A 27,933-nucleotide genomic window follows, 5' to 3' on the forward strand; every position below is an offset into this window, starting at 1 on the left:
ATTAAGCGAGCTCAGCCGGCCGCCGGCTCTCCGCGAGGCGCTCGATCCGCCCGCCACAAAGATGGCGGCGAGCGCCTTGTCCCGCTTGCGCGTCTGCCCACACCCAAGATGTCGGCCCAGGCGCCTCCGCCGCCCGCGCCTCGCTATCGCCCTTCTTCTCCCTACGGACGGCGGCGCGGCGCGGCCTCGCCGGGAAGAGCGCCGCTCTAGCTCGCGCGGCTCGGTGGTGGGCGCCGGAAGGCCCGCCTCTCCCCCCGGTGCGTCCTCGATGGCCGCCGTGCGCCGCCTCCAATGGCAGGCCTGGCCCTGCCCAGCCCTGATCAGCTGATGGTGGCAATGTCTGTTGACAGGAGCCGCCTCGGCCGCGGGACTGGGTGTAAGGGCTGGCGCCGAGGGGAGGGGGCGCCGGGCCGGAGGGGGCGGGCGGAGGCGGCCGGGGGGGGAGCGGGGGGCGCGGCACCCCCCTGCCCTTCCCTCGCCGCCCCTCTCCGCCGGGGGAGCGGGGCCCGCTGGGGGCGGAGGGCGGAAAGTTGGGGAGAGAAGTGAGCGGAGGGAGGCCGCCCCCCCCCCCCAGCCCGCTCCCCCTCAGGCGGGGAGCGGCCCTGTGGGGTGGGGGCGCAGGGAAGGGGGTGGGCTGGCTGCGGGGGGGGGCGAGTGGCCTAGGGGGAGGGCTTTCCAACTCCACACAAAAGGAAGCGGGCAGGGCAGGGGCCGGGGGAGCCCCTGGGGGTGTGAGGGGCTGCGGCGCGCAGGGCCCGGCCCCCGGGAGGGGGCTGCCAGCCCCGAGCGAGCCCTCTCCCCCCCGGGTGCTGTGTGATGGTGGGGTTGGGGTTCGCTTTGTTTGTTTTTGCCAGATGTGAATCCAAATGGAGCACTCGGAAGGAGGCGAGCGGAGCCAGCAGCAGCAGCAGCCCTGGGGGAAGCTGATCCGGCTGGGTGCTGATGAGGCAGAGCCGCACGTCTTGCTGCTGAAAAGAGAATGGACAATTGGTCGGAAGAAAGGTGGGACAGGGACACGCTGCGCTGGCGTAGGGCGGTGTTCGGGGCACAGCAGCGATCCCCCCTCCTGGCCTTTAAAACATCGGAAGGTGGACCGAATCTAGTTGGGTTTGGGGCTTTCAACTGTTGGAGGTGCTTGCCAGGCAGTCCCTTATTCCTAATTTACTGCTTGGCTCTGTGTGAAGAGGAAGTTTTGCACTGACCTTTTCTTTTTTACCGACCTGGGACTTGTGCACGTTTGAGAGCGAATATGCCTTTTAGGTGGTCTATGGCAGTTTGTACAAATAAGAAAAAACAATCGTTGATTCAGAAGAGTTTCTGTATATCCGTCCTGTTTATGTTCTCATTTTGTTTCTGTGGTTAAAATAAGTTGGAACTGCAATGCAAAATGCTTGTGCTTCATAGAAAAGAAAACGCCCACATAAAAGCCCTTAATTCTTCTGGCCATATGAAGATTGCCAACAAGTACTGAAAGTTTCTCTGAGGGTGGATTTGAAAGCTTTAGTCCCAGAGTCTAGGTCTTTTACTACTTGCCTTTATTTTAAAGGATTTCATGCTTACTGTATTTAAAACAATCATTGCAGTGTTTTAATTTTTTTTACTCTGCCCTGACAGCACTAATTTTCAGTTTCCTGTTCATCAGTTCAAGCTATTTGACCAGTCACATTCTGTAAATAGTCTCAAACAAACACCAGATGCTATAACTCTATAAGAAATTAAGATAATGTGTTGTAGGAAAAAATATTTTGTCTATTTACATTTGGTAATATACATTTAGATTGTTTCTCATTATCTAAGCTGTAGGTAAATTCTTCAAACTGAGGTCTAGTTGAGGGTTGTCTTGCAGAAAAAAGATGAATTTTTGCATGTTCTATTGCTTCCATAACTGTTTGCTAATAGATTAATAAAATGAGTGGTTACAAGAATACTAAGCTTTGCGTCATAAGTATTACTTAGAAAATCTTCAGGAACATTAGAAATGCTCCTTTAGAGCATTTTGTCCTTCCTGCTCCCATGTGAAAGTCTAACTCTGTAGAACAGAATGGAAATGTTGGCATGCTCCTGAATAAAATTTAGTCCACTCACTTTCAGTGGGCTTCCTAGCATCACAAGTTGTGTGGCAACAGTTAATTCTGTAGCTGTTGATTGTTCCTTGAATATTAGGAGTAGACTAGTGATAAACTGTCACCAGTATGTGTCGTGGCTACTACTTTCCTTCTGGATACGTTGTTCTTGCAGGCTGAGATACAGTGCACCCACAGCGTGAATAGGTGGAAGTGAATCATGTTTGTTAATTATAACTTTCGTGTAAGCAAGTACTTTGAGTCATTCGTGAGAGAAGGTAGTGGGGAACCTTGAGCATTGTCTTGAACATTCGATGTTAAAGTGAAGTAAAAATACTAGATTTGCTCAGAGCCCTGGAGTCGTAGGTAGGAAGGTTTCTATCACGGTAACTTTGTCATTACACTTCTCCTGTATATCCCTAAATCTTAGTCCTGGATTTTTAATCTCCCTTCAGTTTTAGTAACATAATGGTGCTGTCAACAGAGACGAGGAAAATTTCCCTATTTAAAAACAAAAAAAAGAAAACCCCTTTAACATAGAACAGTGATACTCTTTTATTTATCAGCTGTTGGTTCCTACTACTTCCCCCCAATATAGCAGAATGAAGCAGAAGTTAAATCCAATGAAACAGTGTTACAATGATGTGGAAAAAGAGCTGGGTGCTCTGTGATGTATGCCTCTAGAATTTAGATTGAACACTTCTAATATGTGTGAATTTATCTATGTCCCACTTCAGAGTAATTGTGATTTGTTTTCCATCTGTAAGGGCTAGGACTGGCGGGGGGAAAGGGTACTAAAACATCTTGAAATGGTTGAAATAAGCTTGTATCAGCACATGGGGCTATCTCACTGCTTGAATTTATGTATCACATACTAGGCAGTGTTGCTGCCTATATGCCAGTAGAAGTTTTGAACTATTGCAGATGTACATGAGTCAGTTTGTTGTGCATTTATAGCCATGTAGAATGCTGATCTGTCTGTGTAATGTGTATTTTTAAGCACACTGGAAAATCTGCTTTCTTTTTAAGGTTGTGACTTATCTTTCCCTGGCAACAAGTTGGTGTCTGGAGATCACTGTAAAATCATAGTGGATGAAGAATCTGGTCAAGTGTCATTGGAAGATACAAGGTTTGTTCTTCTGTGAACTTCTACCCTTCCTTTTAGTCTGTGAAGTAAAATCTTGTGTATTGCTCGAGGCATCAATAGTAAATCCTTCTATTTTTTGTGTCTCTTTTTTTCCCACTTTTACATCTAGGTTTGGGGTTTTTTTGGCTCTTTCTAAATATTTTTTTCTCTACAGAGGAATTCATAGTCTACTGGATGAAAAATACTGTTGATGTAATAGTTCTGTAGCATATTTCTTTAGACTTATGAAAAAAGTGATGCCAGCATTCTTAAAAGCTCTAAGCATGAGTGTGCCTCATTTCAGGCACCTGTGTAGGGAAGAAAATACCTGCAGTGATGATCTCAAAGCATAAAATAGATGCGGAGTAAAAATCTGTACTTGTTAGACATCTTTCTGGTATTCAGAATATCCATAGTCTGTAGAGCATAAGTACTGTAGTAATCTAGCAGTTGTGGTGGGCATGTCAGATGGAGATTAGAGCCTATTTGATCTAATTTAATAATAAAAGATGTTTGCTAGATTTCTACTATTGATATTTCATTTGGGGGGGTTTTGTTTAATAAGAATGATTATTTTCTTTTCTGGGTGTTTCTATGTTAAATTAGGGGTGCGAGAACTAAAGCCCTTAATGTAGAAAGGTATTAGCACATACTTCACTGGAACTACTGTTAAAAAGCTAAGCTAATTTAGTGGAACTACTTTTAGCATATAAAGTTAATTACATACTTCTTCATATACTGAAGGCCAGTGAACTTGCTATACTGGTGAGACTATTTCCTGTAGAGTTCTAAGACTACTGTGGGAGTACAGATAGCAGTGCAGGGGTTGTAGGTAGTTTCCAATGGATTTTAGTTTGTTTTCTGGTTTCCTGTATAAAATTTGAGATAGGAATTTGAATGGAAGTGTGTTTCTTAGGAGGAGATTGTAACCCTCTTCAAATTTTCATCTGCTTCATTTTTGACAGGATTTTTTGTCTAAGATTGCCAAAAGCTTCTAGTTTATTACATTTCAAGAGCTCTGTGACATTTTAAAATGCTTCTGTAAACCACATTCTTTTTCTGCCAGGTTATTGCAGTCAGTAAAGAAACAAATACTACTTTTCTGCCTGCTCCCCCCATTTTTCATGTCTGGAAGGCATTTTGCCCAAAGACAAAGAAGACACTTCAAAATATATTGATGTACATACATAAAGAGGAAATTTCATGTTTGAGGTATTGAAGGGTATCATGCTGAATCTGTGTTCCAAAATGCCAGAATGCAATTAAATATATTGTTCTGGTAGCTCAGGGTTAGTATCAAATACCTGCTGAGCTTTTGACAAAAATCCCTCCAAGAATATTCTGAAAAACCTTTGAACTGTCTAATTGAATCGCACGCACATTTTTTGGGAGCACTGGCAGACTGTATGAGCTTTAGTTGATGATTTTCCTTCAGCAGAATTTTTGCACCTTGGCTACTTTTCTTCCTCTTGATCAATTAGTAGCTATGTTGATATTAAAAGGAGTCTTTTTCAGGGTGAGGAACTCGCTTCCAGATATTTACATGGCCTATACATTTATTTGATTTCCTCAAGTTAAACAGAACGTATAGAATTATTCAGGTTGGAAGAGACCTCAGGAGGTCACTTAGTTCAAACTCTGTCAAAGATGGGCATAGACCACTGAATTTGGACTAGGTTGTTCAGGCTTTCTCTAGTCAGGTCTTGAAAACCTGCAAGGACAGAGATTCTGTAGCCTCTTGGGGCTCTTATTCCAGACCTTAATTATCCTCACAGGGGTTTGGTTTGGGGTTTTTTTTGTTTTTTTTTTCCTTGCGTCCGTTTGAATCTTCCTTGTTTCAATTTATGACCTTTGTCACCTCAGTAAAGAACCTGTCTCTGTCTTTTTGGTAACTTCCTCATAGGTACTGGAAGGCTGCTATAAGGTCTCCTGCTCACCAAACCTCCTTCTCCCAGGCAAAATAAGCCTTGTTTCCCTAGCCCCTTAGCTCGTAGGTCTTGTGCCCTATCCCTCTGGCCATGTCAGTGGCTATCTGCTGGACTTGCTCTAGTTTATCAAGACCTTCCTTATACTAGGTGGCCCAAAACTAGATGTAATATTTTAGATGTGGACTAGTGAGTTCCAAGTAAAGGGGAATAATAATCACTTCACTTGAGTTTCTGACTACGTCCCTGTTAATACAGCCAAGTGTGCTGTAGACCTTCATCACTGCCAGGGCATGCTGCTGACAAGCCTAGGCATAAGTCCAAGGGGTATGATGTTATGCTTAGTCATAAGATACACAACAACCCTTGCTGGTTGGTCTCTAGCCTGTACTGTTGCAGGTGGTTATTCCATCTCAGGTGCAGGACTTAAGGTTTGTCCTTGTTGAATGTCATGATCCTGTCAGCCCATTCCTCTAGCCTGCCTCTGAATGGCAGCCCAGCTCTGCCCCTGCTTTGGTGTCATCTGCAAGCTTGATGAGGGTTTATTTCCTCTCTACTTCTAGGTTGTAGCTAGAAAAAATAACCAGGATAGGTCCCTGGATACATCCCTGGAGGGCTTATACTCCCAGAAGCTGTGGGATAGAATGCTAAATTTTAGGGAAAAATATCAGGCCTAGCTAGGATGTCTAGGAAGTGGCTTATAATTGTCATTCTCCAATGTTATCTCAAATTTCAAGACGTTTCAAACAGCAAATAAGGCCATATTTGCCCATCATGGCAGTCTTGGAGCATAGCTATAAATAGAAGCTTGAGAAACCGTCCCTAGTTTCAGTTGCATGTAGCTGGTAGAATTGGTTTAGACCAATGTCATGATAATACAAGCTAAAGAAACTGTGAATGATGCAGAAACATAGCTGCTTTTTTTTTTTTTCTTCCTACACCCCCCCCTCGAGGCAGAAGGTGCAACCAGCAGAAAACTAGCAAAGCCAAAATAAAGTTAATTTTCTATATGATATATTCATGAAAAGGTGGGGCTTGTTACAATGGTAGTGTAATAGAAAGGCTGCACCTATGGAGTACTACCAATTAGCTGCTTATGCATGTTACACTTCGTCGTGGTTTAACCCCAACCAGCAACTAAGCACCACACAGCCGCTTGCTCACTCCCCCTGCACCCAGTGGGATGGGAGAGAGAATCGGAAGGAAAAAGGTAAAACTTGTGGGTTGAGATAAGAACAGCTTAATAGAACAGGAAGGAAGAAGCTAATAATGATAATAATAACAATAATGAAATTACAATAATAATAAAAGGATTGGAATATACAAAACAAGTGATGCACAATGCAATTACTCGCCAACCAATGCCCATGTAGTTCCTGAGCAGCGATCCCCCCCAGGCCAACTCCCTCCCAGTTTATATACTGGGCATGACATCACATGGTATGGAATACCACTTTGGCCAGTTGGGGTCAGCTGCCCTGGCTGTGTCCCCTCCCAGCTTCTTGTGCCCCTCCAGCCTTCTTGCTGGCTGGGCATGAGAAGCTGAAAAATCCTTGACTTAGTCTGAACACTACTTAGCAACAACTGAAAACATCGGTGTGTTATCAACATTCTCATGCTGAATCCAAAACATTAATGCTATACCAGCTACTAGAAAGAAAATTAACTCTATCCCAGCCAAAACCAGGACAACTTCTATGTATCTAACAAAAAAGTATAAGATCCTTTATGTGTTCTGCTTGCCTGTGAGTTGGTATGAAGTGTGGCTACCATTTGCTGAATTGAGAGACTGAACAGGTTGATATGACTACTTGCAGAAGACTATCTGTTCTTCTGGGTCTTCCAATGTTTGTGCTGAATATCAGATGAGCTCTAAAAAAATCAAGCAGGCTGAAAGAAGAAGATTTCTGAATGTTTGAGTTGGTATTACTGAGTCCCAGAAAAATAATGTGGTGTCAGCTTTTTCTTCTCTGAAGTGGAAAATAGTTTGGAAACATTGCTGTGGTCAAACTGAGATTTTTCTGGTGAAGAGGAATGCATTGAAGGAGGCAGCTAGTGTGGGACAGTTGAACTGAGTGGACTTTGTTTCTGTATTGTAGCTAAACCAAAGAATATCATCAAATGATGTAGGCAGCCAACACTGTTTTTTATCTCCCTGGTAGCATAATGAGTTCTTGGATCTACTTTGGAAAGAATTACCATAAACTTTCAGGTGAAAGAAAATGTGTAGAGAACTTAAAATTATTGAGTAAATAGAAGTTTGGAAGTAACAAAAGCCAAGAGTTAGCAAATAGTACAATAAAATATTCACAGTCTCACCCTTTTTTTGGGTATGTTTCTGCTTTATTTTCCAAACCATGCACTAGTTGCTGTATATTGCTTGAAAGAAAACAAATTATACAAGCTGACCTAACACAGTGAAGGCAGTAGTTGGCTTGCCCTAAGTAAAAGCAATTGTAAGATTTTCAATTTTGAAAAAGAAATTTTAAAGACAACTATGGTAATTTTTTTAAAAGACCTCTTCTTCTTGTCTTCTAGGAAATTTTTTTTTAAGGATTCTAAGTAGTAAGTGATGTTTCGGAGCAGGAAACTATTTACACAAGGCTGATACTCATGTGACAGGCAAGCAGATATTCCCTTTCTGTGGGTAAATCAGAGGTTGATCTTAAGTTGGCGCTGGTGTCCTTCCTGCTACTAAATTCTCCTCACCCTACCAGTCAAAACTATTTCTGTGAACGTTAGAGGAATGGAGAATGACACAGTACAGAAGGGATTCTGCAACTGAATAGAATTCAAAGCTCATTTCAGTTTACAGTGTGTTTAGGATAATATGCATTTAAATAGCAGATAACTATTAAAACTATGAACCCAGAAGCTATACCATAAATTACATTCTTCTCCTGGATGGGTGCTAGTAATTACTAAAAAGTAACAGACTTGCATTTTTCTTGGGAGGATACCAAAGTATCTTACAACACATAGATCATTGACCTACTTCAAAAGTAAGCCTGTTCTGAATGAAAAGTAGCTGTTCACATCAATTCTGCACAACAGTTGGGATCGGGAAGTAAAGGTAATGTATAGTTCATTAATCAAATTGTAGAGTCATCAACCACATTGGAATTGAGTCAAGGCCTGACTTTTTTTTTTTCTTCTACTCTTTAGAAAAGTGACATTGGGACCTTTTGTGGCATTGTTACACACAGACAATTTATATCTGATAGTACCATTTTTCTTCTCCACCTCAAAAATTATACGGCCAGTTGGTATCGATTCAATATTAAGTCCTAGTGAATGGCCTTCATATTTGGGATTCTCATTGTACTTTCTGCTTATTTTATGGGGACCTTACTTTAATTTGAAACATCGGAGGAATGTACAAATGTCATAATTTATCATGTGTGTTTGGTTAGAAAATACCCACAACATTAATCTGATATGGCACCGTATCTGTTAAATGCCTCATGCTAAAGCCTGAACCTGGAAATGAAAGACTAATACAATTATCTGGGGTAGCTGGATTTTTTTTTTTACCTTTGATTATTAGCTGAGATATAAATACAACTACTTCAGTTTGCTAATGTATTTAAGAAAAGCTTATGGTTTTCTGTGTTAAGTGGTATCAGTTTATTCCTACTTCATTTGGGTCCATGGATGCCAAATAATTCATTAGTCAGCTCTCATTGAAGTCTGTAAAACTGTGCAGAACTGAAAAGATTTGGCTATTTGTAGTCAATTTGACAATTAGGGTCTTGGGTAGCTATTTCTGCAGCTTGCCTTATGAGACCAAGCATGAGTGGTTACTACATGTGTGATGATTCCCTGCCCCCGCAAGAATACCTCACTTGAGTTATTGTCCCTCATAACCATCTTGGAACTTGGCAGTCATGACAGAGCAACTTCATAAAATACATTGTTGTGACATTTTTTCCCTATGTTTAGTGAAATATTGGGACTAGGAATTGGCTGTAGAAGCTAAACCTCAGTAAGAGACAATTCTTGTTATTTGAGTTTAGCTGTTTTATTACAAAAGAAGGTCTGAAACACTTAGAGCAGATGAGAAATGCATGCTTTGTTTTGCCTTCTGGAAAACAAAGGAGGTCAAATTTGATGTTTCCTATGTTTCGGGGATTGTTGTCAGCTTTACTGTTTCTTTGACAATTGAAGGAGGAGCGATTTGTGCTTCGACATAATCTTTTTAATATATTATCACTAGCATGGATGTTAAGTTTAAAATTAGTATAGTTTCTAACGGGCTGACTAAAATTCTTTTTTCCTCTTAACTGCTAAACTTTGGCATTCTTTTAGTGATGTCTCTGTTCTGGTTCTTTGGTGCTTATGTCTTTCAGGCTAGTCAACATCTGTATGCCTGAGGTAAAAAGGCAAGCTTAAAATAGTTTTCTTGCTTATAGGAGAAGCTTGAAGATTCTTTAATAGAGCAAATATCAATGTGACCCAAAGATTTTTGTTTGTTTCTTGATGTTTAAAGTAGCATTTTTATTTTTTTGTATCTTGTTATTTATGTTGGATTAGTTGATTCAACCATGTAGATAGTGAAAGCATTTGCAGAGGTAAGAGCAAGAACTGGTACCTTGATAAAGACTTGCTGTAGTGATTCAAAAGGGCTTGCTTTTCCTTTTGACTTTTTAATGTAATGCTTTTGACTTTGTGTCCAAAAAGGTCAACAGTACGAAGTTCTAGTTTTCTTTCTCTGTTCATGTTACTACATGACAAGAGATTTTTCCACGTTGCTTTTTAAAAGAAAAATAATGAGAAGGGAAGGTGCTTATTTCTAAATAACCATCCCTCCTCTCCTCTAGAGAGAAACTGGTCTGTTTGAGGAAGTCTGTGTTGTGTCCTGGGCACAAGTGGTGGCCTCCAGGAGGTGGCAGCAGAGGTTTGCTGTTATTTCATGCAGCAGCTTGCTCTGCTGAGGGGAAAAAGCAGATTTTCTGTTCGTTTATGTTTGGTACTAATTGCTGAGATTTTGAATGGGAGAAGTCTGAATTTCTAGAATGCTGCAGCCCTGAAAGAGGCTTATTGCAACTGAGCTGGAATTATTCAGTACTTGAATAACTTGACTTGGTTATAAAACACTAATAGCTTGTGTGTAAAATATCACCCATAGTGAAGGAGGTACTTCCATTAATCAGCAATGCTCTGCATCTTCCTCTTCCCGAATTTAATTTCTTCCATGAGTCTTGGAGTTTTTATCAATATCAAAATAATTCATTCCAACTCATCTTTTAATTACGTATAACTTTTCCCACCTTACTAACTTCTTGCTTTTGAGTTGCAAACAGTCTAAGTAACCTCAGAATTTTAAGTTTTTTACTGTTTGAAGCAAGAGGGGAGAAAAATTAATGCCGCATGGCATCCCTGACTACAGGAAAAGTTTCTTTGTCGCAGAATTTCTTAGGAGATTCCCAGTGTTAATTGGAAAACATAAGCTAGAACTTTTTGAATAGGAGTCCTATTGTCCTTTCCTGGTTTATACTTAAAGGGTGGAGATTATTGTAGAGAAACAATTATCTAATTATGTTGAGACATTGGCCAAATGTCAGGGAACTTTTGTCTGTCTCTCTGTTTGTCAGCTACTGTCTCTTTACCAGTAGCTGCAAATGAGCTTTGAAGTCCTAGTAGCTCTGCATTTCTGTCTTTGGGAGAAATTTTTTATTTGTTTCTGGACATTTTTTTTTTTTTTTAATCCTGGCTTACATTGTTTTTTGAAAGCCAATAGTTTTTCTTCATTAAAAGTATCTTGTGTTTTCCCTTCCTTCTCCTATGTAATTATGAAAACATTTATGCTAAGTTATCTTTTCTTTCTCTTTACAGTACTAATGGAACAGTAATTAATAAACTGAAAGTGGTGAAGAAGCAGACATACCCTTTACAGACTGGGGATGTGATCTATGTTGTTTACAGAAAAAATGAGCCAGAGAACAGTAAGTAAATGATATTTTTTTAAATGGCATGCTTAGTCATTTTTTTTGAGTCATGAGAGAAAAGAAATATCAGTACAATTAAACCAGAATTATTCAATTTTAAGACAAATAATTTGCTAATGTTTAAAAACAAGTCTCTATAGAAGAGGTCATGGATGTGCCAGTTTTTACAGGGACAAGTCTGAGCAACTGTCTGAAATTGAAATGTGCCTAGAAGTAGTTTTGAAAGAACTAGTGCATGGAATGGTAACTAATGGGGTCCTGATCACATGCCCAATGCTTCTTTTAGAAGTCAAATTGCTGGGATAGTTAGTGATACTTTATATATCACATTGAAGCAATTTTTGGCACCAGAAGGAAAGGCTGCAAAAGCTTTTTTGTTTTGTTTTGGGTTGGGTTTCTTTGTTTTAAAGAGGGAAGAGGCAAAAATCGGGGGGAGGTGGGGAAAGCCCTATAGTGCAAGTAGAATTAGTAAAATTGTCAAAATATTTGTGTGGTCTTAAAGAAGAATCATGCCTCACATGCTTATAATTCTTTTTAGGATGATGCAATTGAAATAACATAATTAGGTGGTGGTTGTTTTTTTTTTTTTAATTAATAAAGGTCCTTTCTCAAAGTTTTTTAAATAAGCCAAGCTATTGTTGGGCAGGAAGTAATGTTGTTTCATGTGTTAACTGGGTAGAAGTCAGGGACCAAGGTTTGGGTGTAAATGCTCAGTTTTTGCGATGGAACAAAATTAATAAAAGATTTCATGAATGATCTGTGTTGTCATCTGTCTTAAAGATGTTCATAAATTATTTGGGAAATTATAACTATTGAGGCAGCAGAATTTTCATTTCATACCTTTTCATTTCATACCATTTCATTTCATTCAGTTATACAGGATAGTTAAATCCAATGCTGACTGAAAAGATTTACAGAAAGAATTTAATTGCTCATTATTATGAAATAACAGATGGGTTCAACTTTGATAAATGGGGGGGAGAGAGGGAATGGGCAAGCTCTGTTTTTACATATGTATTGTTGTGCCCCTGCCGACTACTCTGCCCACTAGCATGCAATTCTTCTTTTAGGTTTGAAATGTGTAATATTTAAATTTTAGTAGAGAGCACTCACTTTCTGGAAAAGACTTTAGATGAAAAAGGCATTTTAAATATTAGTTCTCATTACTGTATTTGATAACTCTGAAGTGGAACTTTAAGGTGAACAGACAGACTTTATATGGTCATAAGCTCCCTTGTTATTGTGAAGACAATTGGATGTACTGGGAGATGGAAGGATGTAGTATTAGATACATTTACAGCATGATATTTAATGTAAAAACACAAGACTGTATTTACAGTTTTCATGCAGTAATAAACATATGAACTGTTAATCTAAAAAATTCTAGATACATACGTACTCACTACTGAAATTCTTCCTTTATGAAGTTGCTATTAACTTATATACAGACAGATTTATGCTGTCTGATGTAAATGGTACAAGAAGCAGTGATAAGCTATATTTGTCTGCGTGGCTTGTTTATCTCACAAATCCTTTCTAAGATGGCACTATTGCAGTTGATGCTACTTGGAAGAACTCACTCACGTGAATTTTCCAGGTACTTTGTAATGAACTGAATCACTGGTTTCTGTTTGGGTTAACAACTGTTTGTATTACCAAGCCTCCATTTTTGCTTTTTCAGCTTCTCCATCTTCAAAGACAGAGAATTTAGATTTGGCATGCCTATTTGGCCATTCTGAGTAGTTCTGGAGGAGACAATAATCTAACTTTGGATCAGAAAAAGGGTTGCTACAAACTAAGACAGTCTTATTTGCTTCTAGGTGGCTGGAGATGAGAAAAACTACCAAGTTAGGGAAGCAAGGAACTGTATTATGTTGAAGTAAGATGGAGAAGAAAGGGATATTATCCAGTAGGTTTTATTAATAGATACTCATGGCAAGCCTTAATCTTTATTTTTGAGAGTTCATGCATCTCACAAAGAAATTAAATAAAATTGATTGAAGAAGTTGAGAAGTGAGCTCAGAAACAATAAGCTTCTTCGAAGAACTTTCATTCAAGTATCAGTGAAAATAGTTTGTTCTGACACAGAGCAGATTTTAGGTTTAAGAAATAATCAAGCCTCTGGTTCCATGGCTGGCACAAGTTAAACGTCACACAAAAGCTGCTCTGCCTGGTTTCCTGAGAAGAAAAGATCTTGCTGTGCTGTTCCTAATTGCCTCCTAAGTAGGAGTATTAACATTGTACTGTAGAGGTGACCCCTCATTTGCCTCTTCCATTGTCAGACACTTTGGGGAAGCAGGCACTTGTGAATAGAAGTTGTTTATGTGGGATTAAGGTTAGAGAATTTTTGTTTAAAGATTCTGATCAATATTTTTTAATCTTTCAGACGTTGCTTATCTTTATGAATCGTTATACACAAAACATGATGCAACTCAAGAACCAGTAGGTAAGGAAGTAATTCAAGATCCATGAAGAGGAGCTAAGCTCCAATGACTAATGTAACCCTCTCTCAAGATTTTGATTCCTTGGAATTTTGAAGCCATGATGTGGTGACTGTCACACAGATCTTTCTCTTTCCTTTCCCCCCTTCCAACTGTAGAAGTTAATGTAGAAAACCAATGCCATGTGACCAAAGATACCTCAAGTACAGGAAGAAGTAATGATGAGACCCAAATTACCTCATCACCATCAGCTACTCAGTCTTGCTATGAGGAACCACAGCCATCTACTTCTACATCTAACCTCTTTAATGCTTCTTCTACCTCTTTTATTGAGTCTGCATCTGTTCAGCAGGATAATCCTTCTACATCTGGTAAGAATTATGTCAAGTATTTAAAGTTTGATATCCCATCAACTGTTACTCCAGTTTTGAATTTTAACAGATTAATATCTTACCCCTATCTGGGTCTTTAGCATTTGCTTTGTAAAGTTCTAGTGAAAATACCAGGTGGATATGTGCATTTTAACTTTTTTGCTTTATAAGCAAGCAGGGTAAATCCTGGTGGATGAGTAAGGCAACTGTGAGAATTGCTTCTGCTCAGAGAGGCAGAAAATGCATGTAAATCCCAAACTGTTCTATCTTTACAGTACAGTTTTGTAGTGGAGCACTGGTGAAAACTTGGCAAATCTATGTGGCTCATATAACAAAGTCAGTAGATACGAGTGCTTCTGCTCATGCAGTCACTCAGAGAAACTACTCTAATTGTCACTGTTACTGCTGCCAGTCACCAGTCCCCTTTCCCTTGCCTAGAGCTCTAAGGCCAAAATATACCACATGGATGCCTAGTCTAGTATGTTGGCATTACGTTGGCAAGTGTAATACCACAACGTTGCGTGACTCTTAAAATAGAACTGGAGCAAGAATGGCTATCTAGCAAATGGCATTTGTCAGCAGTTTATTGGGACTTTTTAAACATGCTCATATGAAAACAAAGCTTTGCCCTCGGCTGTGATCCTGACCTGTTACGTATAATCAATATTGCATAAATAGCCTGCCTGGCATCTTTGTCAGGAAGACCTGGTGTGGATAATAGTCTTATGAATAAATACTCTACAATTTAAAGAGGAATGGGGTTTTTAAGTAGTGTTACACAACTAATAGCTTGTTTTTCCCCCAGGTCTTCCAATTAGTCAGATTGGCTCAGAATGCATTTAGTGTAGTTATGCAGACATTGCTTTTTTGCTCCACTTTTTCCTATTCAGATGTTTGGATTGATGTGTGTGCATCATCAGTGTTTGAGTACCTTTTGTTTTCACATGTCCCATATCTGTATGCAGCTGCGTTCATGTTTCTGTTTTTATTTTGCAGGATCACAATCCTTAGTTTTCACTCCTGTGCCTGCTTTCCCCATCGTAGAATCTGTGTGTCTAAGAGCACTGCATGATGAACATGAAAAGCTGGATGTGAATACTGAAACTTCTGCAATCACTTCAGAAATCACTGATAAAGAAAAAGCAGAATCAGATTCTCAAAGAACAGGGGAGGAGGAAGGTTTGGAACCTGCTAAGAAGAAACTAAAAGGAGGCTAGTATACTTACTACAGTATTGTGCAACCTACCCTGCACTGTTTTATTTTAATGTTATTGTTGAAAGTTAGTTTAAAAAAACTAATTAGAAACTTAAAGCTAAGTCCATTTTTCATAGAAGTCCAGTGAGATTAACAGAAACATAAGGATCTGTGCCTATTTTTCTTTATTAATATGAAATAAATTCAAAACACACGCATATCAAACCTAGAAGGCCTTGAAAGGTTATGTTAGTAGGGGATAGGTAACTTTTTCCTCCTCACAATGTTATTTTATGTTTTAGTATTGTATTAAATAAGAAAAGCAGAACTCACCTCTCGTTCTGCACACACACACCCCACCCCCCCCAAATTGAGTCAGGTCAGCTGTCATCAGTCCTTCAATTTGTTTCTTGCTTCTTATTGACTTGATTTCTGGTCCAGTGAAAATAATGTCTTCAGTAGCAGAAGCTGTTATGTGTAAAGCAAGAACCTTTAATGGGACCATTGCCAGTGAACAGTGAATCAGTGTATATCGTTCAGGCCTTTTTTAACACTTTAAATAAAAATAAATTTTAAAAAGCTTCAAAAAATACATACTGTGGAATCTTCTGTCTTTGTAGATGAAGATGCTTGTCCAAATCTTTCACCAGCAGCTCCAAGTGAATGTATAATTAAAATTGGCTCTGAAGATGCAAAAACATCAAATGTGAAACCGGATAAGATGGAAGAAACGTTAACTTGCATTATCTGCCAAGAACTGTTGCATGACTGTGTAAGGTATGTATGATTGACAAAAGCTGTATTCATGTGGTAATAATATAAGAAGTTCAGTGACAACTGTTTGAGGAGGCTAGGATATTTAGGGTTTTCACAAGCCCTTCTGAGTCCCGTTGCTCCATGCCCCCCCCCCAGTCTATATAGTCAAATCAATGCTAAACAGTTTTTTGCATGTTATGAATGAAAGATTTGTGTTTTGACTGCATTTCTTTAATTGTTTTCGTGTTTATGTTTTCCAGCTTGCAGCCTTGTATGCATACTTTTTGTGCTGCCTGCTACTCAGGATGGATGGAAAGATCTTCTCTATGTCCAACTTGTCGCTGTCCAGTAGAACGTATTTGTAAAAATCACATATTGAACAACTTGGTTGAAGCTTATCTGATTCAGCATCCAGGCAAGTTCAACAGTGTGTGTAACAGAATCTGATGTATTTCACGGGTTAGCTGCATAATTGATGTATGCACAAACTGCTGTCTGTTGAATTTCTATGTATGTTTTATTAGTCTGCTGTTTTCTCTGACATGGCTGTAAGAAAACAAGTTCATTTACTATGACATAATAACTTGTTGTAATATTTAAAATACTGGGTGAGTATGCTAAGAATTCTTAATTTTATTTTGCTACTTAATCATGAGAAGGATATCAGTTTTATCAAATAGGGCACACTGACTGATTAGGCCACCTAAACTCCACTACTTCTGAAAAATATATTTGAATATGGATTTAATTAACTTCGACCATGGCCTCTTGAAAATAAAACTTAAGTTGCCTGATACTACACTTCCATTAACAGATTGGGGAATTTAACTAAGATCTCCTAGAGCTTGTTATCCAAAATAAGTTTTATGGAAATGAAAACACAATAATCGTAACAGTGTTAATAAAGTAGGGTGGGGATAAGGGATGTGAGGTGTTCTTTTCTCTTGAAATTTGAATTTGGTTCTCATACCAGATAAATGTCGTAATGAAGATGATGTACGTAGCATGGATGCTAGAAACAAAATTACTCAAGACATGTTGCAACCTAAGGTGCGGAGATCTTTTTCAGATGAGGAAGGAAGTTCTGAAGATTTATTGGAATTGTCAGATGTAGATAGTGAATCTTCAGATATCAGGTATGTCTATTTAAGTTGTGTGCTGAATTAGATTTACTTAAGTTTGAATGCACAAACCCACAAAATGAGCTAGTTTCACAAACACTGTTACTGCTGATAGTGTTTCCATGATCATTGCTAGAACGAATCTTATTTTTGTTTTCAGGTAAGTTCATTCTTACCAGTAATTATCTTGGCAATTCTACTGGCCATCCTACTGAACCCTGAGCAGTCAGCACAAAGTAATTAAAATTAGAACTTCCTAGAAGTCCAGCAAGATTCAGTTTATGACCAACAGTTCTACCCTGAATTGTGCAACAGCTTCATGTGAGATATGTGAAATTACCTTTTCCAATTACAAATTGACTGTTGTTTTAGAGAAAACAGGTTTTTGGCTAACCTCTTCTCAGGAGATAAAGCAGTCCATGACCCTATGAGTGCAGCTGCAATGATTGTGCTTTCTTATGTGTCTGGAATGTTGCTTTCACCAGGTGTATGGTACTGAAGCAGCTGATGCTTGACCTAGGGATTCCCAGGCACCAAAGTATCTCCTTTTTATTTCCAACAGCAAACATTTTTTGCTGTTTGTCTAGAGGGGAACGCAACAACTCTTCATGTAGATAATTGTTCCAGCTTTGTTCCTCTCTTTCTTGTTCATCTCACTTCCAGTCGCACTGTTCTGTTTTTCTTTTCTTTTTTTTTTTTTTTTTTTTAACTGCTTGAGGAATACTACAAAATACAAAGTTTTTATCTGTTACAACCACAGCAGTCTTCACAGCTGTGTGGTACCGAGCTATGTAAACTTCCATATGTTACTGGATGAAGAAATTCCAAATTTAAACTTTGAAAATATGATCAACCCTGTCTAGCATAGGGATATGAGTTATATTTGCATTTTTTGGGTGTGATTTCCTATGACCTTATTTTATTCTTTCAGTCAACCATATATAGTATGCAGACAGTGCCCAGGGTATCGAAGACACTCTGTTCCAACTCTGCCTGGCACAGGCCAAGAGACAGAAGCGGGAGGAATGCAAGCACTGGGAGATGCGCCATCTACATCCGCCAACTTCCCTGCAGGTCAGCATCATGAAATCTTCTCAGTAGTGTGATACTAAAATACTAAAACTCATACATTCGTTATGAACTAAGCAAGCTCACTCTCACAGTACTGCGAAAGTAACACCACTTCACATAGGTGTCTGCAAGTATCATGAGATTTGACCATGGTTTTTCTGTGGTTGTCTAAAATAGATTACTGATGGTTGATAGTTCTTAAACTGTTCTACATATTGAAATATTTTACACACCTATTGTCATGGTTTAACCCCAGCCAACAACTACAGCACCATGCAGCCGCTCACTCACTTCCCCCCCACCCAGTAGGATGGGGGAGGGAATCAGGAGGAAAAAGGTAAAACTCATGGGTTGAGATAAGAACAGCTTAATAGAACAGAAGGGAAGAAACTAATAACGATAATAGTAACAATAATAAAATGACAATAATAATAAAAGGATTGGAATATACAAAACAAGTGATGCACAATGCAATTGCTCACCACTTGCTCACTGATGCCCAGTTAGTTCCTGAGCAGTGATCCCCCCCAGGCCAACTCCCCCCAGTTTATATACTGGGCATGACATCACATGGTATGGAATGCCACTTTGGCCAGTTGGGGTCAGCTGCCCTGGCTGTGTCCCCTCCCAGCTTCTTGTGCCCCTCTAGCCTTCTTGCTGGCTGGGCATGAGAAGCTGAAAAATCCTTGACCTAGTCTAAACACTAGTTGGCAACAACTGAAAACATCGGTGTGTAATCAACATTATTCTCATGCTGAATCCAAAACATAGCAATATACCAGCTACTAGAAAGAAAATTAACTCTATCCCAGCCAAAACCAGGACACCTATGTAGTTTAGAAGTCTGAGTGCCATTTTTCTGCTCTTTTATAGAATCTTTGTAAAAATGATATTGCTTGCTTGTTGCTTTCAGATTTTTATGTTGCTAATATTCATTAAGATTCATAGTCCAGATTGCAGTTGTGTACATTGTTCAGTCTGTCCTCTTTTTTCCTGTTTTTAACTCATCTAGCTGTCCAGGAATATGTGTGTCCTGCTCAAGGAAGTCATGTAATATGCACCTGCTGCTTTCAGCCAATGCCTGACCGAAGAGCAGAGCGTGAACAGAATCCTCATGTTGCTCCTCAGCAATGTGTGTACTTTTTTTTTAGTCTTGGCTACAGAACTAAATCTCTCCTTATTTTTAATTAAACTTAAGTTTACTTTGAAGAGTATTCTTTATTTGAATATTCTTTATCTGACTTTTGTAGTGACAACATGAAACAATCTTCCTTTATAAAATTTATTATTCCTTTATAGAATATGTTTTAAATGAGAAAGTTGTACTTTTTTTAACCAAGTTTATCAGAGCTCTATTTTTATTGATTTATAGGAACAATAACTGTTGAGTTTTGTTGTGTGCAGGTCTTTACAGGGGTTTTCTTCGTTATTTTACAGGTACAGTTTGTCTGCAACCCTTCTGTCACTTATACTGGGGCTGCACTCGGATGGCATGTTTTGGCTGTTTGGCACCATTCTGTGGTATTGTGGAATAATCTGTTTCTTATGAGCCTGCTCACTTTGCAATAATGTCTGTCTGTCTTGAACTTTAGGTAATTTAAGAAGTATAATAGATTAGTTTGTAGCACAGTCATGCAAAAGGAAACAAAGGCTGTGTCCTCACATCACAAACAAAAAATTCTTGAGTGGTATGTGTCTTAACTTTGAGGGGATTTAACTTCTTGTCTTCATACCATATTGGGCTTGAAAACTACACTTGTTGAGCACAGTGCTTTCCCGTATAAAATGAATTATGGTGTATTTCAGCATAGGAAGAGAATCATACAAATCAATGCAAGAGCACTGAACATCTGATGTTAACTGATTAGGAAAGAACCTTACCCTCTTAAACATGCAGACTTCTGAAACTCAAGGTTTTAGACATTTTTTAAAAATAAATTAGAACAGTTGAAATGGCTGGAGTTTGAAGCTAATGGAATATGCTTTAATAGCACTGTTAATTTGTGCAGATGAGTAGTAGTGTTTGTGGACTAAGGGTGAAATTGTAAATTCTCACTGTCTTTGCCACTGGAAGCTATATATCACATGCTTTAGCATATGTTGAATGCAGTCATATACTTGGTGCTCATGTGAGTCTGTGCACATGATTTCAGGAAATAGAAGAACCTTTTGAAATGTATGAAGGCCATGGGATTAGGGGAAGAAATAGTAACTTTTCTTCTTTTTGTTCTGATTAGAAATAAATCTTGGTGATAAGTGTCTAGACGGAGTCCTAAATAACAACCACTACGAGTCAGATATCCTAAAGGTAAGTTCAAAAATCATTATGTGTGATGCATAATAATAAATGTACAAAGTTTAAGGTGTACTCACACATGAAATTACAGTGGTGTGCTGCCTAACAGTTACAGTGGCAGCATTGTGTCAATTGTCACTTGCCACACCTGATTCTGAAAGGCAAATTTAATGAGCCCCAAATGTTCAACTGGACCAAAGTTATAGTTACTATGTCTAGATTAGAAGTATTTTGGGGTGATAATTTGGCTCTTTCAGCCTCTGTGTAAGAGGGCATCGTATTCTAGAGATGCATTCCATTTAGCATCAGCTCTTCCCATACCACCCAAATTAACAACAACAACAGAAAAAGCACTTTCATGCAATCCTGATGTTTAATTTCTCCAATGTGTATGTCTGACAGGTGCCAAGAAGGCCAAAATTCTAGGCATAACTTCTGAATTTGAGTATAAATGACTGATAGACACACTGTAGAATTCAGATACGTTTGGTTATTCAATCATAAAAGAATTTTACTTGTATGAAGTATTTGTTAGGGAAGCCAGTTTCTACAGTCTAAAGTGTAACATCCAAAATATTAATTAAGAGAAAAATAACTTGCTAAAAATATCCCAGGAAAACAAAGCTTGTTAAATATTTTTTCACAGACAAATTAAACTTCACCCTAGGTTGCATGGAAAATATTTTGCCCATACCATAACAGGGTTATCTAAATTAGGTAAACTGGATGAAGTCTTGATTTAAGGTAAATGAGAATGTGACTGAAATGAATCTATTTGCATTCTTTTGGCAAAAGTGGGGATCTTCTGAAAAAAAGATACTGAGTGGAAGGTTTTATGGTGATCTGAAAGTATCATGCTAATTAAGTTAAAGATATTTAATTTTTACTTGGTAATAAGCATCAACCCATTTTGAAAACCTGGTTAGATCTAGATTTGGAAATATTTGAGGGTAAATGGCTTGGTCACTCTTTAATGTTGGAGGTTTTTTTACATTAAACACTTATATTGCTCTTTTCAGGATTACCTGGCATCCAGGGGTCTGACATGGAAAAATATGTTAAACGAAAGCCTCTTAGCTCTTCAAAGAGGAGTTTTCATGTTGTCGGGTATGTGTTCATTTTTGTGCATGTGTAACTCTTTGTTTATATATAACTCAGTAATATTATCAAGAGGTTTGAAGTTCTGTGTATATAACCAGTGACATCATGACATTTTTGTTAAATCTGATTTCTCAAGGCTTACACTGACATTACGTACAACCTGATTTTCTCCCCAGATTACAGAATTACTGGGAACACAGTGCTTTGCTACTGTTGTGGCCTTCGCAGCTTTCGAGAACTTGCCTACCAGTACAGGCAGAATATTCCTGTTGCTGAATTGCCAGGTGGGGATTGCTTCACACAGTAAGGGGGAAAAGTCATTTAAAGAGTTAAAGTCAGTTTTATCCTTGTTTTTTTTAGCACCTTCATGTAGCCCAGTGCAAACCTCTTTCCAGGGCTCATGTCTTATGCTGATTGCTTTACTAGTCAGCTGCTAAGTTTGCATATAGTTATTATCAGACTCCCTAATGGAATCTTTTCTTTCAGTATGATTTCTCATCTCGTGAATAAATGTATCTGCATAGTGAAAAGAGGAATTCAGTAAAATCCAGAATATACTCAACAGAAACTAGCTGCTGTAATGTAATTTCTTATCCCATTTAAATATATAAGATGATGCACCACTTGAACAATTTCACATTTTACCAGCTCTCAACTTGGAACAAGAATGTTTTCATAAATTAATTCTAAATCTGTTTGCATTTACAGTTTTAGAATAAAATAGCATGCAAGCAACTGTGCCTCCTTCAATCCTAAATCTGTTGGGAACAGAAGCTCTTCCAACAGTCTGCTTTTAAAGATTACTTTTGTCCATCTAGTTGCTGTTGTTAGCAACAGCTTCCCTGTCTTTAACTGTTGAGAACTCTGCTTCTGCTGCTGTGCATAATGAGAGACAGTCAGTCTACCTTGTTTCTCCTTAGTATTGCTTTTCATTTTAGTGCAACAGCCTGCTGGACAGCTGAGTTATAAAGTATGTAAAAGTGGGGGAAAACCAACAAACTCTACCCAAATTAATAAATTTTTCTTTCATATGGAAATATATCTAGACATATGTCCAGTGTCTTAAACTGTAAAGTCCATCTCCATTAAACGAAGTGGTAAAATTTCAGTTGACAGCACTGAGAACCAAATCCTTTCTTAGTAAGTCAGCGTGAGCCTAATACTCAGAATGAATTTTTTGTCCTTCACTAAGTGTTTGCTTTGCTTCTAGAAAGGTGAACCAATATAGTTTACAGTCATTTCTTGCCAATCATGTCTTGTTTCTCTACAAAGCCTGCTCTGATGAGTAACCACCATTAGCAGTGGCTTAATGATCTGCATCATCTTATTTAATGACATCTGTAATAAATGTAGCATTTCATTTGCTCTTTTTGTAGTGACTGTCACATCACGTCCTGATTGCTACTGGGGGCGCAACTGTCGAACTCAGGTCAAAGCACATCATGCCATGTAAGTTACACAGTTTAGAAAGTGGTTTGGGTTTTGTTTCTATTAAAAAAAAAAACCAACAACAACAACAAAAACCACCTTTGAAGTGCCAGAAATTGCATGAGTAACACTGTTGCAGTGTAAGCAAAATTGGGTGAGCTCTGGGGGGGTGGTGTCATTTTTGTTTTTAACACAACTTTGAAATGAACCTTTTGTGCATGTCAGAAAGGCGCCACTAGCACTTGTAAGTTGATGTAACCCATTGCTGACACTTCTTGAGTCTTGTTTTCCACCCACAACTCCCTGCTTCATTCCTATTCTTCTCCCACTGAAGCAGCTTCTCATTTGTTCATGTCTGGGTGCTTCTTAAAAATACTGTATATACAATAATTAGCCCTGTGCAATTTCCGTTTGAAACTATGAGAGACTCTTCTAGTGAAGTGCAACATACTTTGAAGGGATAAATTGGTGGAAATAATTTGCAACAAAAGAAGCAAGAGAAGTTTGGAACATGTAACATTAGGAACCTGGTGTGGCTTAGCAGTTCCTGATTTTGAGGAGTTTCTAGGTCTTAAGCCTCTGACCCAAACAATCTGGCATATGGTGAAAATAATATACTGAGCCTGAAAAGAGATTAACCCTCTACTTCTTGAGTGTTTTAATACGTCTAGGGGACATAGACTCCTGGTATCTGGTCATTCATGACAAATATCCATCCAAATTAAATCAAGGTCCTTGATTAAAAAAAATCAAGGCCACTGATAACCAATGCAATTTCATTCTTACAAAAAGATGCATGTGTGGTAAGACAAATATTGAAGACTTGTAAAACAAAACAAAAATTATATGCCTAAGACCTAACTGGTTCCAGGGAGGGTAGAAAAATCCTTGCTTTATGAAAAATTCTCAGTGCAATTTAAGACAGAGGAGCTGTTACCCCTTATAGAGAAATTGCTTTAATGAATAGTAGATTCTGCAGTATCTTTCTAATGCTGCAATGAACATACACACTTAGCATAATTCCTTTAATATTTCAGGTACTTACTATGGGTTGAAAATAACCAGTCTGTACAGCTCAGGCAAGCAGATCATAAGAAAGGCTTGTAAAATATTCATCCTCAGTCTCTTACAAATTCAGAGGGTTTTACCAAATAACTTTCAAAAATAATTTGGGATTTAAATTGCAGATGTAATTCAAAGTACCACTGCTATCTGTAACTTCACATTACATGACTGTCTATGTTCCCAGAGGAGATTTTGTTTTGAAATGTTAGAGAGTTAATTCAGTATCAAAGTACTTACCAGTTGTCTTTGTTCATATTGTGGTAGATAATTCCATCTAGAATAGAAATGACTCAGGGTTTTTTCCTTTCTTTCTTCTCCATTTTTTTTTTTTTTTTCCTTTCAAGCATTAGCTGTTCCTAGAACTTTACTGGCTGCTGCTCTTAGTTCCTAAAATCTATAAAAGCAAACAATCCTGTCATACCACTCCTAGATATCCAGTTATGTTTTTTTTAATTGAGCTAAACTGTTTTGCTAAGTAGTTTGGTTATGCAAGCAAGGTTTCTTTCTAATCTTTGATCCAATTCAGCAAGAGGGAGAAAAGTCATGGTCTCTTGCATCATCTCTGCCACATGTATAGGTATATACACACTTAACACCCCAGCTCCTGTTTCAGTTATATATCAGGGGACGCATAACCCAAGTAAGAGAAGAACAAAGAATGAATAGTGAGATGTTTTTGAGAAGTAGAAAGAAGTGCCTCATGTAAAACTGTGTTATCTGTTTAACTCATGAAGACAGGCTTGCCATTCCCATAAAACCTAAATAATACAGAATGAGAAAGACTTCTTTTTCTTTCCAGAAGAAGATTCTAAGCCAGTGAAAGAACATGTTTATGTTGAAATGTATTACTAGCCTGGTTAATTCTAGTTCCTAGTGACTTGTATAATGTTGTCTACTAAAAATTACTAATGTCTTACAGGGAAAAATTAATTCACTGATTCCTGGTTTAATTGCCTTCTGGGTTTGAAGTATGCAGAAGTATAGAGGAATGCTTTTGATAACAGGTTTTCTGTGTGCGTAGTAAAACTAACACGGGTTAGGCAGGAGAGATGTTGAAAATCCTGTTACAGATAACATGGTAGTAGAGAATGATCTGAACAGGTTCTGAAAAACAGGTATGTTAGTGTGTAAATGTTCTGCTTTAAACTGTTTAACATTTAAAATACCCTGTGAAAGATGCTGACTTGTTTTTGTTGCCTGACTTCTGAGAACTCTTTTTGGTTTTTTTATTTCAGGAAATTCAATCACATTTGTGAACAAACACGATTCAAGAACTGAATACTTGTAGTCTGTAGAGAGGGGACAAAAACCTGTTACACTGCTTGTACAGTTTAAGGTTTCGGGGGATCTTCTCAGTTCCCCCATAGCAGGGAATCAGTAACTTTTGCATCAGGTAATCTGGTGTGAACTTTTTAATTTGTAGAATTTTACAGCTGTATATGAATAAGGTAGACTTTTTTTTTCCAAGAAAGTCCAGCAAGCATTGCATTCCATCCTCATGACTACAGTGTCCCTGTATCACTTCAGTGAAGAACACAAACAGAAATCACATACACAAAAACCAGCCATATCTTGGGAAGACCTAAGAATAAGGAGTGTATTTGCACTACTTGTGAAGAAACTAAGAAAAATCCTTAGACTTAAAATAGAAAAGTTTTGTAAAAGTATCTGATGGATATTTCAAGAGCCATTAATATTTAAGAAGGAAATTGTCAGTGTATATTTGTAACTGCATTTTGCGGTAGTCTGATATTTTGTCGCTACCCATTGCATTTGGGCTAGAAACCACGTTGCTATTCACTTTAAAAAAAAAATGATTCCGTCCATTAAACAGCCGTTTCAACTTAAAGCTTCTACCATATGTGCGGTGTTGTAGTGGAAGTAGTACAGTTTCTTTTTTTAGTTTAGTCATGTTGATGTTTTTATTCACATTAAATTACAAAAATAATTGCACAAAAATTTGAAAATCACATTTAAAGTTGGGGTAATACTTGAAGCAGAACAGACTTCTGCTAATATTACTTCTGTAGTGTTTTATATCAGAAGACCAAACAGTGCTTTTGACAGAGCAGCCAGTAGGACACACTGGTTCATTTTTTTTAATTTCTTTTTGGTTTGATACTGTATGCTAAATATGTACCTCTGCCATGCAGCTGTTCTTTAGCATGCATACACTGGTGAAAATGTAGAAAAAGCTATAATTTAAAACAGGATATAGCAGCTTTACTGGAAGGAACAATCTTACAGAAAATAATTCAGTTTGGGCAAATTGTAGCAATATGGAGGCATTTCTGGATAGGGATAGGGATGATGAAGGGGAACACTGGTGTCACTGACGTAAAAAGTACAGAGTTTATTTTCGCGCCTTCTGCAGAGCTCATTCAGGAAATGTCCCAAGCATCCTTAAAAAAAAATAAATCAATCCCAACACCCCCACCCCACCAACTGAAATGATCTGATCTGTTTCATCATAATCTGGTAGCTAATGTTGACAAACCTCAACTGGGACCAATTTTTCTTTTTCATCATACCTAGAAGAGTGAAACAGAATGAGAAGAAAGCATACAAAGTTACCTCTGTAGATACCATGTTGTTTTTAAGTATGCCTTATTTTATGAGCAGGATTTATACTTTGATGTTAAAAGTGTACACACAATATCTTGTGATATAATGGAGCACAAATGATGCAGCACATCATGTCTACTGGTGTCAGTGAATTAAACAGCTATTTCCAGTAATGCACATCTTAATGAATGCTAATTAGAATGATGCATTTCTGTTTAGATTTTTATTTTTTAAAATAGCTGTCGCAAGGATGGGTCTGTTGACCATGCCCATATGCTATTAAAAATACACTTTGGTGTGGACTTCTCTTCCTAATCTCTGGGCATTTTCTCCTGTGAGTAGGATTGAAATTGGATCTGGAATAATACTTGAAACTTCTTTTAACAACAACAGTGTGTTTCTGTCTTTTAGTATTATTAACAATGTTCTGTTGCTTCTGTATTTGTATTTTATGTTTAGATTTTTTTTAATGGTTATTGTATCTTCTCAGGACAACCATTCCCAGCTGGTTTTGATCTCACTTTCATCTCTGGCTGTGCATGTAGCAAATTGAGTGCAGTTGTGGAGATCAAGCCTTTGCACATTATATGCAGAAATGTGCTTTGCATTCTCATTCACCACTTCCCACACCCCAGATGGGCTTTCAGCATAGACTTGTCACTGTGCTAGTGTTCAAGCCTCTTGTGCTGAATTTTTTTTGTTGGTCAAGAATAATGTGTCTACAGTACTATGTACAACCTCACTTGCACTTACTCAAGTTATGTTTGTATAGGGATGTATTACGTGACTTAAGAAAAAAAATTGGGGAAAAAACTCCAAACAACAAAACTCATGTACCTAACATCTAAACTACCTGTGCAGTAGAGGTTCTTCAAATTCCTTTTATAAACCTCTCTTCCTTTTCCCTGTTACAGATAATTAATCTGCCTTTCTATGCATATAGGGTTGCGGTAGTGCAATGGAATGAAGGGATTTTTTTGTCATTTATAATGTACTAGGAAGAGATGAGAAATTAACTTGCAGATGGGGAGGGTGAATAAATCCTGATCTTTATATGCTCTTAAGTAAGTAAGAGTATCTGTCATGGGTATTACATACTCTATACATTAGACCTTTTTAAATGTATGGTTACCAGGTGATAGTTAATGTGATAAATGTATGAACTATGCTTGGTGTAATTGTTTAAATACTGTAAAGGTGCAGCATATTTTTAACCTGTCTAAAGCACACCCCCACCTCCTTTATAAGAGATATTTGGAAGCTGAGCATGAGATGTGGTAGAATAGATGTTGTAAAAACCAAGGTTATTATCATAGGGTTTGACATAGTGGTGAACAACGTATGTAGTCTCTGTCTTTGAGAAAGTTCTTTTATAAAGAAGGTGGAGAGTAGTTCTTCCAGTTCTCTTTTGTGATTTATTTTTTTCCTGAACTAAGAAGTTATTAATTAAAAAAAAAAAAA

General features: G+C 38.2%; 1 protein-coding gene across 4 annotated transcripts; it reads left to right on the forward strand.

Moving 5' to 3' along the window:
• The first annotated feature begins 238 nt into the window (after positions 1 to 238).
• On the forward strand, positions 239 to 26,645 carry CHFR (checkpoint with forkhead and ring finger domains). 4 transcript variants are annotated; one of them, XM_052796492.1, is made up of 18 exons: positions 239 to 257; positions 855 to 1,002; positions 3,093 to 3,192; positions 10,950 to 11,059; positions 13,449 to 13,508; positions 13,662 to 13,874; positions 14,871 to 15,086; positions 15,690 to 15,846; positions 16,086 to 16,240; positions 16,799 to 16,961; positions 17,878 to 18,020; positions 19,030 to 19,149; positions 19,455 to 19,538; positions 20,255 to 20,325; positions 21,333 to 21,420; positions 21,591 to 21,698; positions 22,791 to 22,863; positions 25,143 to 26,645. In XM_052796492.1, exons 2-18 carry the CDS (start codon positions 867 to 869, stop codon positions 25,183 to 25,185), a joined length of 2,040 nt encoding a protein of 679 aa, XP_052652452.1. In that variant the 5' UTR covers positions 239 to 257; positions 855 to 866; the 3' UTR covers positions 25,186 to 26,645. The 4 variants fall into 4 exon arrangements, 3 of the variants coding, with proteins under 3 accessions (XP_052652452.1, XP_052652451.1, XP_052652453.1); XM_052796491.1 differs by lacking the exon at positions 239 to 257 and adding an exon at positions 265 to 376; XM_052796493.1 differs by lacking the exon at positions 239 to 257 and adding an exon at positions 265 to 376 and having other exon boundaries at positions 14,919 to 15,086.
• Positions 26,646 to 27,933: the final 1,288 nt, after the last annotated feature.

Source organism: Harpia harpyja, chromosome 9, assembly GCF_026419915.1.
Source record: "Harpia harpyja isolate bHarHar1 chromosome 9, bHarHar1 primary haplotype, whole genome shotgun sequence".
NCBI classification, from domain to species: Eukaryota; Metazoa; Chordata; class Aves; order Accipitriformes; family Accipitridae; genus Harpia; species Harpia harpyja.